At 39.5% G+C, this 13706-nt stretch overlaps 1 protein-coding gene across 1 annotated transcript; it reads left to right on the top strand.

Moving 5' to 3' along the window:
* Positions 1 to 1454: 1454 nt before the first annotated feature.
* eif2d (eukaryotic translation initiation factor 2D) lies at positions 1455 to 13588 on the top strand. The gene is made up of 15 exons (XM_044350342.1): positions 1455 to 1702; positions 3305 to 3495; positions 3592 to 3675; positions 3751 to 3841; positions 3927 to 4034; positions 5580 to 5833; positions 6207 to 6324; positions 6407 to 6452; positions 6558 to 6664; positions 6778 to 6933; positions 8272 to 8361; positions 8896 to 8991; positions 11254 to 11374; positions 13117 to 13291; positions 13398 to 13588. Exons 1-15 carry the CDS (start codon positions 1647 to 1649, stop codon positions 13466 to 13468), a joined length of 1764 nt encoding a protein of 587 aa, XP_044206277.1. The 5' UTR covers positions 1455 to 1646; the 3' UTR covers positions 13469 to 13588.
* Positions 13589 to 13706: the final 118 nt, after the last annotated feature.

Genomic DNA, 13706 nt, shown 5'->3' with positions numbered 1-13706 from the left:
CAGAGTTGTCACAGTCCCTTGTTCCTGAGCTGCAGCAATGCCCTGTTCCTGCTGAGCTACAGGGTCCCCAGTTCCTGCTGAGTTGCAGCTATCCTCTGTTCCTGCTGAGCTACAGCAGTCCCCTGTTCGTAGTGAGCTGCAGGGGTCCTCTGTTCCAGTGCTGCAGCAGTCTCCTGTGGCTGTGCTTCAGCAGCCTCCTGTTTCCCTGGCTCCACTGGCTCACCTGTCTGTCTTCTCTGGTCTGGTCCTGCACTCCAGTTGCCGGCCTCCGGTTTGGCCCTTCAGCTGTATGCTTTATCTCCAGAGTGACTCCACCCATCTATCCTGCTGTCTGGTCACCTTCCAGAGCAGTCCCACCAATGTTGCAGGTCTCCAGAGCAGCTCAGCCAGTCTAGTCGTCCTCCAGAGTGACACTGGTTGTCTGTCTTGCCTCCTGGTTGCCCTCTGGAGCGAAACTGGCTGTCTGTCCTGCCTTCCGTTTGCCCTCCTGAGCGGTGACTCCCATCTTTCCTGCCTCCTGATCACCCTCCGTTTGCCCTCAGAGACACAGGCTGTCTCTCCTGCCTTCCGGACGCCCTCCTTAGCGACTCTGCCCGTCTGTCCTGCCTCCTGGTTGCCCTCCAGAGTGACACTGGCTGTCTGTCCTGCCTTCCGTTCATCCTCCTGAGCGGTGACTCCCATCTTTCCTGCCCCCTGATTGCCCTCCGGAGCAACATCGGCCATCTGTCCTGCCTTACGGGCACCATCCCAAGCGACTCCACTCGTCTTTCCTGCCGCCTGGTCACCCTCCTGAGTGACTCCGCTAATCTTTCCTATCTTCCAGTCATGGTTTCCAGCCCTTGCCTCTTGGATCCCATCCCTTCCACTTCATAAACACTCAGAATTAAGTATGTAATTGTACAAATGCCATTAAGCAAACCTGAAGCTAAGACATTCATTAGGACATACAATCAATATGGCGGGAGTATTGGGATGATAATGAAACTGCTGGTATATGATATACAAAGACATGTTTGTGCTGGGAGGATGGTGGGCTGAAAACGAAGGGAAGAAAATGTCATCACTCATCTGAGAATAGGTCATAAAGGTCTCAACCATACATTATATAAAACAGGCACAAGCACCCAACCGGAAAATGCACACACTTTAGCCAACCAGAAACAGTCGAACATATACTACTTCATTGTAGGAAACACAACATCAAGAGAAATCACCTTCTTCAGTCACTAAAGAAGGCAAAACACCATGACTTTTCATTGTCAGGTCTTTTGGAGAAAACAGCAGGCAAAATATACGGTGGCATTATTAAGTTTTTAAACGAAACTGATTTAGCTAAAAGAATCTAGAGGATTTTTTTCCTGCATAATCTCTTGTTCCACACTCCAGTCCAGTTGGCGGCGGTGGTGCACCTCTAAGCTGGTTTGCCAACCTCCAATAAACAATAAAGAAGAAGAAGAAGTTTCCCATCGGAAGTAAATATCTGTCGGACCATCATAACCAACGAGGATCGGCTGAGTTCTGTAAATCCTCAATAAGAAATATAATTGGCTATATCTGATTTCTGAGCTCATGTATTGAAAACAGACCTATGATCTCAACAGCGGAAACGCTGAATTCGTCGCAGCATTGTTTTATTTTCTGAGAAGATGTTTGCCAAAACGTTTCGTGTCAAATCCAACACCGTAATCAAAGGATCAGACAGGTGAGTCAGTCCTGCTGCTGCCTGCTGACAGCTCAACCCACACTTCTGTTTGTCGCCATTTATTCATAGCTGCAGTTTGATTTCTGTCCACATAAACTAAACCTTAAACGCATCACTGGGCTGTACGAAAATACCACCTGCCTCATGTTTGTCCATAGTAGTATAACAGATCCAGACCCCAGCATATCAGTTGCAGCTTAGTTATTTTTAATTGCAAACACACGTCCGGTTGACTTAATGAATATTTATCAAAAAATACAGCTCAGTACCAGCTGTTTATTTATTTATTTATTCAGTAATGCACATACAAGTGCCCAGCCCACATGGACAAGACACCAAATTACAGCTGCACTGGTTAAACGTTTGTCGAACATAGACGAGAACAAAACTTCTCACATTACTTTGTAAATAACTTTGTCTTCTGTACCAACCTCTACAATTAAAATCAGCCACACAAAATGTTCCCTTCTTGAAACACAGCACAAGTTTTTTTTTTTTTTTTACAATCATTCATCCAGAAAAATGAATCAGAAATTAAGGGCATTTTACTAATAGTGTAGCCCTTAAATGATTATATAATGAGCAATAAAATGTAGAATGGACTCCAGTCTCACTTAAATCACACAGCAAACAGTCTTTTCTCTTCAGGGAGACCAGTAAAACCTGCCTGTTTTTATAGCTGATGGTAATGTTTCTGAACATAACTGTGCACACGGAGGTCTTTGACTTTTAGATAAATTCTGCTTCTCGTAAGGCTCCACGCTGTGGTTGTTTTTCATCAGGCAATATGTTCTTAATTTAGGTTTGTACCAAACATCAACAGACCATCTTTCTTTGTACATCAGGATTGAATCTTAAACCGTAATCTGTTTAGCAAAAATTAAAAAAAGAATCAATCATACAAACTGGTAATATGTTTAAGCCAGGGCATTGTTTGTTTGTTATTGTTGTATTAACTTGGAATTTTTACTAATACAGATGTCTGATACACTTTTGTTTTCTAACACTACAAAGCAAATATTCAGTCAGATTTATCCCAGCGTAATCTAAAATCTAAAATACTTGGTCTGCCATTTGAAAATGACAGTTTCAGTCTGGCTCTCTCATTATGCAATCTAATGTGATGAATAGAAACAAGTCAGCTCTTCTGGTTATTAGTTACTGCTGACATGTCACCCTGAGTGGGCGAGATGAATGGCAAATTTCTGTCCACTGAGACAAAATAATTACTAAACAGTAGTTGTTGATTGAATGCACAGATATGTTTCTGAGGATATTTATTTGGCAAGTGGATCTTACTGGAATAAAGAAATACACAGTACAGTATCTACAGTCAAAAATTTGTGCGTGTTAAGCCAAACGAGAAGTGTGCAGAAGGTGTGGCTTAATTATTTATTAATTGTTATTTATGTGTATGTAATTTATGTGTATGTAAAAATCAACAGAAGGCATTACTGCAGGGTACAGATGTATGCAAGTGAAAAGTATTAGTTCATTATATTCAGTCATTCAAAACGTCTGTCTGTAGCAGTAGTTATTACTAAATGAAAATGTATGATATTATCCAATAAATGAGACTTTTGTTTTTGTTATTACTTTTAGGAGAAAGCTCAAAGCTGACATATCTGCAGCCTTTCCTGCACTGTCTGCTGATGAGTTGTCCGACCTGGTCCCCAACAAAGAGGAATTAAATGTTGTGAAGATTTATGCACACAAGGGAGATGCTGTAACACTTTACGTTCTTCACAAAAATCCACTGTTCTTTGAACTGGAGAAACGACTTTATCCTACAGGTATTAAACAGCTATTAAACTGCATTTGGATGGTTGAAAGTATTGAAAGCTCTCCTTTAAGTGACTTATTCATCTGTTCATTGTCATATTTTTCAGTGTATATGCTTTGGCGCTACCCTTCTGCCCTGCCGACATTCAGAACATGGCCTCCTGTGGTTCAGAAGTTGGTTGGAGGGGCAGGTATGCTTCTTTTTCTAAGATCAAGATGTACTTAGATTGATTGACTGAAGATTAAACAACTGTGCTTCTCCAAAGATCTCATGCTCCCAGGTGTGGTGGTGCCTTCAAGTGGTCTTCCAGATGTGAGACAGGGGGACTGCTGTGCTGTTACATTAGTGAATAATAGGTAAGTCATGATAAAATATTTGGAAAGACCTCTCATATGTCCTTCTCATGTGTAAGTGTGACAGTGTTCTCCTGGTTGATTGCAGAGCTCCTGTTGCAGTTGGCACTGCTGCAGTGTCCAGTGCAGAAATGCATAGTTTGGGCATGAAAGGGAGAGGAGTGTGTGTTCTCCACACATACATGGATAATCTCTGGTGAGTGGCTTCCATCGTCCTACATTTAAAAAAAATATATTTTTGCTATAGCTAAGCTAAGATATAATATGTAACTATTCAGCATTAAAATGTCTAAAAATGACTAGACCTATGTTATTTTTTTTATTTTGTTGAGTTGTGTACTTACATTATGTACTTACATTATCCCCAATTTTCAAACCAGAGAAATCTGTAATTTTAATCAAGGTAACGGTCCATTTCATGTGGTCGCCTGTCAATGGCGTCATACCCCCTCTGCCAAAGAGTATATGTGCGCAAGATGCATACATCTGCATCGTTTGTCTGCTACAATGGCATCTACCAAAGAGTTTACGCATACAAGATAATACATCGACGTTGTGGTTGTTTGCCAGAAACTGCTATGAATTCAGTTTTAAGCCACATTTTTATAATACACTTTTTAGATCTTGGTCATTTTTAAATATATTTTTAAACCAGATGAAGGATTTTAGTCATGGGATGTCTGGATCTGAAGTTATCAGAGAAACAAGCTGCACAAACGTTAGCAGCAGTTTGGCTAGCAGCTCTTACCTGATGTCCTGTGCTCACTGAACAGCGTCAGAGAAACACTGATTTTTTTTTTTGATTTTTTTTATGTGAAACTGCTTTATTCAGTGTTTTTACCTGTTTTAATCACTGAGTCTGTTTGTTTTGGAGAGGATGAGACCTCTGCAGATAATTTGGCTCCTGGTACAAACATCCTGAACGATGAAAACTGGAGTAATCCTAACCCAAAGAAGCTGGTTGTTGAAGACAACAACTCCCATGATACCACGCTACTTCACAATGTCATCACACTCTGTCTTTTGTTATTGTTTTGATTGAGAGACCCCTAGCAGCTGAAATTACATATTGTGCATTTAAAGGAATAGTTTGACATTTTGGGAATACCAAAAAATATGTGCAAAAAAGCAAATAAGGTTTGGTTGTTTTTTTTTCATATCTGTCCATTCAATCATCTGCCTACCAGCACCTCAATGGCTCACTAATTAATGTTAATAATTAATATTAATATTATATTTAAACTATTTCTTGACCAGGCACATTGACCAGGTTTCAGCTGGTTGCCTGGCAACCTCATGGTTATGACAAGACTTCAGTCAATGCACCTGGCCAAGAAATAGGCGAGCTATAAAGCATTTAGTAGTGAGCCAAGAGGTGTTAGGAGGCATTTGTTACCTTCAGACAGAGCCAGGCTAACCATTTCCCCTTGTTTCCAGTCTTTATGCTAAGCTAAGCTAACCAGCTGCTCACTGTAGCTGTATATTTACCGGACAGAGAGTGAGATTGATCTTCTCATCTGACTCTCATCAAGAAAGTGTACTCTAAAATGTCAAATTATTCTTTTAATATTGAGTTCACACTATTTATCAAAATAATCCACCATTTTTATTATTTATTTGCTTTCATTAAGCTCAATAATCCTCTAAATAGAAATTACAATATACATTGCCTCAAATGTAGAACTGGTACCAAAATGATTTGAGTAAACATTTCAAATGTGTTTTTATATACTTTTTTTAGGGCTTTTGGAGATAAATCATGTCCTCCTACTTTACCGTATGCCGAGAGTGAAGGACAAGGGGTGAATGGAGAGGAGTATGAGGTTGATGAGGAGGTTGAGGAGTGTGTGGAGGAGGAGCAGAGTCCCGGAGAAACGGTCATTGATCAAGTCTGTTCTGGTACTGAGGAGCTGAGCCTGACTGAGCAGGAGGAAGAGAAGGGTGAAAAGGGCAATGAACAAGAAGATGAAGATGATGACCTGAGAACACCACAAGGTACCAGATTTAGTCACATCTCATATTTGTCTAATTGTAAACGGGTTGTTGGGAAGTGCAAGTATTAAAATGTCAATAAAAAGAGTTTGAAGTTGTGGATCTGGCATTGAGGTACTTATCACCACAGTTGTGCTGAATCTGCTTTTAATAAGACTCGGCTACAGCCTCATAAGTACTGTTATCCCAGATTCAAATCAAACTGAGACATTCACAACTAAGATGTTGCAGAGCAGGCTTTTGAGCTCGCTGAGTTACTTTTGTGACCATGTGGTTGTGTTTTTTGTTGATCCAACTGGAGATTTTCTGATGTGGCAAAATGGGAGCATGTTCAGAGAAAAAAGGATGTGACCCAAGTTATACCCTGATTTCACAGAGATAATGGACGCCCTGCTGTTGCAGTGTTTTTTCCACGCTCTCAAGAGCAAGGTGAAGAAGTCAGAGCTCCCTCTGCTGACCAGCACATTTCTCCGCAACCACATGTTCTCCTGCTGGTAATGTACCGTTCATCTTTTAAGAAGCACTGAGGAGGGATTAAATTTAGCACTGAAAACATCTTTTATATTTTTTTTCCAGCCCAAGTGGAAAACAACTTGATATCAAAAAATCCAGCTATAAAAAGGTATATCAAAATCCAGAATGTGACATTTAACACACACAAACATAATTATTAAGAGTCAGTTTGGAATCAGTAAGTATTTATTCAAAGATTTTTTTTTTCTAACAGTTGTCCAAGTTTCTACAGGCCATGCAGCAGCAGCATAACCTTGTGCGAGTGAAAGAACTGACCAAGGGTGTGGAGAGCATCGTGGAGGTGGACTGGAATAATCGAGAGTGAGTCAAGCTTTGCCTCAACATAAAGAAACTTGGTTGAGATTTCAAACTCACAGCCCACCTACATTCAGACTGACCAGCCTTTTACTTTTTATTGCATCAACACTTTATAGACTGCGTTCCTTCGCTGCTCCCAAGGAGACTGATATTGAAGCGGCTCCAGTGCAGGATGCAGGAGAAGGGGAAACGCCGTACCATCCTCCTGAGATCACAACTCTGTACTCTGTGTCAGCTCGGCTGGAGCCTCTTTTTGTGGATTCAAACAAGAGGTATGTGTGTGTGTGTGTGTTTCTTAAACCTGATTTTTGATGCACCCACATGTTTGCATGGTTCAGACACCAGGGGGGTATAGGAAGAGTTGAAGCTTGTGTTTCCGAAAGCCTTTACAAGTTTCATATTCACTTGAATGACACAGGAGGGCTGCGCTGCTGCTGACCTCGACCTCTGAACTCCCTGTGAAGGGGGTAAGATAATATTACCGTGACACAAGTCATACATTTTTTAATCCTTGGCTGTTTCCAAAATAACTCTCTTGATCATTCATTTCCTACTCCCTATAAAGCGGACAACAGTTTACTCCACAGGGTGCAGTTACTTGAGATTCCTCATGAATCATCGTCATTTTGTGTCATCATGAACAGCTATAGTGTCACACCACTGACATTTTTAAAATATGATGCAAAGCAGACACTTTGACCTGTCAGGAAGTAGGAAAAGCACAGGTGTTACTAATAACATTAACACTGGCTCCTTTCTTTTCAAGTCTGTCAGTAAGCTGTGACAGTTAAGCAGCGTTCATAATACCAGGATCATGAAACTGAAGCTGCCCAATGGAATACAGCAGTCATTAATTCTATGATTTACTTTTCCCTCTTGAACATGTCAAAATATAATGTATGAATCTCACCCTCAGAATAGAGGTCATCAGAGGCCATTTTTTCAGTTATGGTTCATTTTCCAGTCAGTATATCTATTGCTTTGTTGTACACGCTTGTCAACACAAGAAGACTGTTTTTCCATTAACTGCTGAAGAGGGAAAGTTTCTCCTTGCTCATTGAAAATCTGAGTTTAAGACATATACGTAAAAGTATGACTTTGTGACATCACAACTAGTTTGGAAGCCACTCTGGTATGCAGCTGCAAAGTGAAAGGTGGAAACTTGAAGTCTCCAGACAATGAGAATGGACTTTACAGTGAAGTAAGAGACATCTTGTGTCCAGCGGTTAAACTTTTGAAATGAAAAATATTTGCATCTTCATAGATTCTGGATTTTTCAATGAAGGGGAAGGAGGAGATGCTATTTCAAGAATTTTTTACAAGCTTATTGAGCTTGATTTTGTGGAAAAACCACATCAGACGCACATTATTATTATTCCAAGCAGAGTATTTTTGTATGTCTTAAACCATGTTTGGAGGAGATCTTTAAATAGCTGTGTTCAAATGGAAATAGGCTGGTATTGCCAGCTTTGTTTCTTTATTTTTTTTTAATTGGCGTTAAATTCAGCAGAATGACAAAGACATTAAAGGTCTCCCAAATATGCCTTTTTTAAAGCTGAACATATCTTAATAGATTTCTCACATTTTCATGTTCATTCTTGCACCTACAGGAAAGGGACAATACTGCAGCCTACTGAAGTGAGAGGTATTGTCACAGAGTACGTGAAGAAGAATGAACTGGTGGATAAAAATAATAAGAAGTAAGTAGATGCTTAACTTTTTGAAACCACAAACCACAGGCATTAGAGCACGTTGTTGTTATTACCTGCACCAACAGTGTTTGGTAGAGGTTATGATACATGGAGATATAAGAATTTATTCTCATCTCACAATAAAAAGACGAAGACCCTCCATCATAGGTGTAAAATGTAAAAAAATATCGAGCTCAGTTGGGGTTTAAGTGTAACCACCATGCCAGTCCTTTCATAAGCGGTGGTAAAAGGGCAACCTTAATGGCCACTGAACAAATACAGATCTGACCCTTGGCCATTTGATGCTGTTATAATTGGCTAAAATGAATAAATGTGACTCTGAAACTGAAGAGGCATCTCATGTTTCTTCTTAGGTCATGAAAATTTGTGCATCTTCCGATGTGTAACAAATTGATAATGAGGGATGGAAGAAATTAAATAAAATGCAGCATGGCACTGACATAGCTTAACAAGGCAGCGTGTGTCCTGTTTAGTGCCATCCATCTATTTCACTATTTTTTTTTTTTTTTTCCGCTCCACCAGTTATGTGACCATAAACCCAACTCTATGTGACTGCTTGCTGGAAAAATCAGAGTACCAGGAGATAGAGTCTCTCAAGTGGGATGACCTCTTTAGCAGGTAAAAAAATGTATTTTATTTTATGTTATAGGAGACCTTGTGCAATATTAAACATAACTGTTGCCATTTGATGCGTCATGCTCTACCCATCCTTACTATTCTGACAGGCTATAAATATATATTATATAATAATAATAACTAATAATAAATAAATGTTCTTTTCTCATTACAAGTAAAATAGGGGCTGTGTTTAATAATAAAATACATAATAGAGAGCTTTTAAAAAATGTGCATCTTAAAGTGCATAATTTTAGAAAAATGAAATAAAAAGTGTAGCTTGAGTTTCCCTTTTTCCTCTTTTTGTTAACTCCATTTCATATCTTGCCAGTCTCAACCAAGTGAGAGAAGTGAGCTGTTTGTCCTGCCAGGATTTTAAATCTGAGATGTGTTAGGATTCTGGTGGATTGATCATATTGGGCTCTTAGATTTTTTATTTTCTGTGCTCTCAGTTTGGATTTGAGTGTTATGTTTGCTCAAAAGATTTATGCTTTGTCTTGTAGTGGCGCTTCAACAAATACTGCACAAATACCTTTCAATTAAACAACTGTTCTGTTTTGACTTTCAACCTGCGTGTTCTCTGTGACTAACAGCGTGTCCAGGTATATGTGTCATTTGTTCAGCAGCTTATAAAAACTTAGTTCTGGGTTCTTCACACTGTTGGTTGTACATCCCACCACACAGCAGCTTTTAGACATTTTTCTGTTGTTTGCTAGCAGACAGAAGTGACAAAGAGGCACCTTCACTCAATACAAAGTCAATTGAGAGCACCAGTTAAAATGGAAACGCTCCGTCAAAATTCAAGAATTCTCAATAATTTATCAGATATAGGTCTGGGTCCAGATAGGACGGCGTCTGGGTCTGGACCCAGACTGCAGTTCACCTAATACTGATAATACTGTATAGACCAAACAACAAATCAACCAATCCCGAAAAATAATCAACAGATTAATCAATAATGAAAATAATCATTAGTTAGCCCCAAAGAAAAGCATAAAATCCTCACTTCAGAGATGGAGACTTGAGACTTTACTCAGACTTGGACCAAAAGACTTAACATTTGACTTAACATTTGAGAAGTTGAAAGTTCTTTAAAATGATTAATTATTAATGATCATTTCATTATAAAATTAGTTGTTGATTGACTAATCGTTGCAGCTCTAGATTGACTGAACATCATCATCCTTTCATGTATACCAACACGAGTCAGCATGTAAAAACACTGTGTTTACTCTAATGTGGGCAGGTGGAGGCAGTCAGCATCATCATTGTAGGACGCAGGATAAAATAATCACCATAATCCCAATGCCATCTGTAATCCAAATCTGATCTGTAAACAACAATATCTCTGCAGCTCTGAGGTCTGACGCTTGAGCATCTGGTTTTTATCTGTTGCTATGAAAAATAACTTAAATCATCAAAGAAACAAGGACCATGATCCATAATGTTTTTAGTTCCTTTTGCCTCAATCCATGTGCTGCTTTAATGGGAAAGCGTTGGTGGGATTTGATGGTACTAATAACTGGGCAAAATAGTTCAACACTGACCTTTATTGCATTGTGTTTTTCCACCCCTTCTTCAAAGATGGCTTAAAATGTATCTGGAGCTGTTGTCATAGCAACATGTCCTTAAGCCCAACCCTGCAGAAGGTTCATGACCAAGATGTCTTAGGGTCAACACCCATATATCAACTAATTTTCAGATGAAAATTATTATCTTTCTTATAGATATGATAAAACATGTTTATTATAATTATAATCAGATTTTGTGTAGCTCCATGGGAGGTACTGCTGAAGCTGATATGCACCTCCTCAAAAAATACAAATACACATTATGGTCAATGGACTCTGATTGGTGAGTTTGGCCAATAGAAATTGTTGATAGTGAGGACAACATGGCAAGGTGAAGAAAGGCTCAGTATTCTTTTCTGTAACACCAGACAAATTAATATTTTGTGATGTATCAAAGCATTCTTCAGTGCATTCCTCATTACTGAGAGTAAATAAGGATTTCATGGCTTGGGATCATCTCTATTTGTATTTGTATTTTTCATTTAGGTAGAAAAGCTAATTCCAGTGCAACCCTCTACACTGTCACCCTCTGAGAAAGCAAATGAAAAAAAAGTATAAATACAGCTTTAGTTTACATCACAGTGTTAGATACACAGATGGATAGATAGCAGGCAGACACAGTTCAACAGTATCTGCACCAGTCTCTGTCTCTCTATCATCTGACTTTTGTCTTAAACATTTCCTCATTTCACAGGACGTTGGGAAAAATGCAGGAGTGCTATCAAGTTGTGTTTCCTGGACAAGCACCGTTAATAAAGAAGGGCCACATTGAGCCCATAGACATCACTGTGGCTTCTCGAGGCTCCAATAAGAAGGTGATAACTTCTGGTACAATCCATGACATTATTTTGCTGCAGCTGTTGATCATTGTGGTTTTCTTCAAAATTCTTTATAACAATACTGACATTTTAGAGTTTAACAAGAGTCTACAGCCATGCTAGTGGCTCTGTGAGGCTGTACTCAGGAATAGCTGAGCTTTTAGTTAAACACTAACTTAAGCATGCTAACATGCCCACAATGGCAATGCTTAAATGCTGTTTAGAAGGAATGTTTTCCATAACCATCTTCGTTAGCATGTTACCAAAGTGAAGGGATCACCAAAGTGGTTACAATTCACCCTTAAAAGACACGAATGTCTGTCTGGCAATTCATCCAGTAGTTGTTGAGACATTTCAGTCTTAACCACAAATGACAACCTGCTGGTGGTGCTACCTGAAAAGTCATTTGGCTTCATTCTTTAGGGACCATTAATGTCTACACAAATTTCATAGCAAGCAATCCAGTAACTGTCGAGATTATTTTTTAAATCTTGACCAAAGTGGTGGACTGAACAACAGGCTGGCCGTTTTGAGGGACATTTTATGTCTCTGCACCAGCAATAGCCATGGCCGGAGGCGTTACGTTTTTGGGTTGTCCCTCCATCCGTCCTATTCTCATGAACGTGATAGCTCAGGAACGCTTTGAAGAAATTTCTTCAGTTTTGGCACAAATGTACACTTGGACTCAAGGATGATCTAATCAGATGTTGGTGGTCAAAGGTCAAGGTCATTGACCTCACAAAACATGTTTTGGCCATAACTCAAGAATTCATGCTAATTATGCTAATTATGACAAAATTTCACACAGATGTCTAATAGGATTAAAATGATGAAGTGATGACTTTTTATATCCAAAAGGTATAAGGTTAACTTCACTGTGATGTCATAATGTTCTGCAAAAAGACTTTTCTGGCCATTATTCAATGCTATTACTCAGGAACGGAAGGGGAGATAATGACCATATTTCACATTTGGTCAGATACTGAATTGTTGACACTAATCTTGGTTGCCCACCTTGAAACTGTGGTGATTTTATTAAATTCCTTCAAAGTCTTCAGTACAAATATTATATGAGTGTAGACAGACATGAATGTAAACTGCAACTTGACTGGTTGGCGGAGACATACAACCGCGAGTGGTATTCCTAGTTTAGCTCCTACTTCAGGGGAGATACTCTCCCAGCATAAGAAGAAACTTGAGTGACGTAAGTGTACTGTGATTAGTCGAACACATGTATCACCGGCAACCACCAAAACCAATGTAAACAACCGCATAGTCTGAATCCAAGCGTCTCCTTTCCAACTCCATTATTATCATGAAACCCTTGACACACAACAAACATAAAGCTCCGATCACAGCATCCTCCTTCTTGTTGTTGTTGTGGCTCGTGCAGAAGTGATGTTCCTTTTCCAACCGCCGGCCGGCTTACGTCACCAGCGTTCCTATTGGCAGTGCGAATGCAAATAGAAAAAAAAACCTTTGAAGGTATGTAGTTCTCAGGAGGGCTCCCCAGTGGGTAGTTCCTCTCAGGGAGCCCCCAGAACTGTTTGGTCCGAAAGCACTTTATGTAATGGAGACTGTTTCTCAATCACCTCAAACATACCTTCTACCGCAGTTTCTTGTTACTTACTGACATACAAATATTTGTGTGTGTGTGTGTGTCTTCGGTAACATGTAACATCAGTTGATATATCTGCCTGGCTACCTTGACTGTAATTGTTTCCATGTGCTTCCGTTAGGTGACTCTAATAAAGAACCTGGAAGTGTACGGTTTGGATCCTTCAGTCGTGGCCACTGCTTTGCAGCACAGAGTCCAGGCCAGCTCTGTCTTACAGCCTATTCCTGGGGCCAAGGACAAAGTCCTGGTCCAGATCCAAGGCAACCAGATTCAACAAGTCGGCCATTTGTTGCAAGGTTTGGAACTTAATAACACTAATATCTTACAGGTTAAAATTATTTTCTCAATCGATTTATTTGTACAAATAAATTAATTTTGTCAAATCTTTTATTTCAATTTCAGATCATTATCAAATCCCTCGCAAGTACATCCAAGGATTAGAAAAAGCTCCAAAAAGTGGCAAGAAGAAGTAGCATTTCAACCTATTATACCAACCATTTACTGTCTTCAGAGCTGCTTTACTGGATGTAAACACAAAAACAACAACTGTTGGCCACTCATGTAATAAAGTTGATTCATTGTCACCCTCTGAAGATTGATGAAAGAGGCTGTTTGTGTTGTTCTGCCTTTTGCTCCCAGAGATGTTTCAGAGTAAATTTACTGATGGGGTTAGTTGAACCAGGCCAGCATTGTTTCACTGCATGGTAATTC

The sequence above is a fragment of the Thunnus albacares genome, chromosome 5 (assembly GCF_914725855.1).
Source record: "Thunnus albacares chromosome 5, fThuAlb1.1, whole genome shotgun sequence".
Lineage (NCBI taxonomy): Eukaryota > Metazoa > Chordata > Actinopteri > Scombriformes > Scombridae > Thunnus > Thunnus albacares.
The sequence above is the reverse complement of the archived record's forward strand: the minus strand, read 5'-3'. Positions and strand labels throughout refer to the sequence as shown.

Coding starts and splice junctions, on each gene's coding strand:
- eif2d (XM_044350342.1), top strand. CDS start 1,647: ATGTTTGCCAAAACGTTTCGTGTCAAATCCAACACCGTAATCAAAGGA. Junction 6,453..6,557: donor AAAAATCCAGCTATAAAAAG/GTATATCAAAAT, acceptor TTTTTCTAACAG/TTGTCCAAGTTTCTACAGGC. Junction 8,992..11,253: donor TGGGATGACCTCTTTAGCAG/GTAAAAAAATGT, acceptor CTCATTTCACAG/GACGTTGGGAAAAATGCAGG.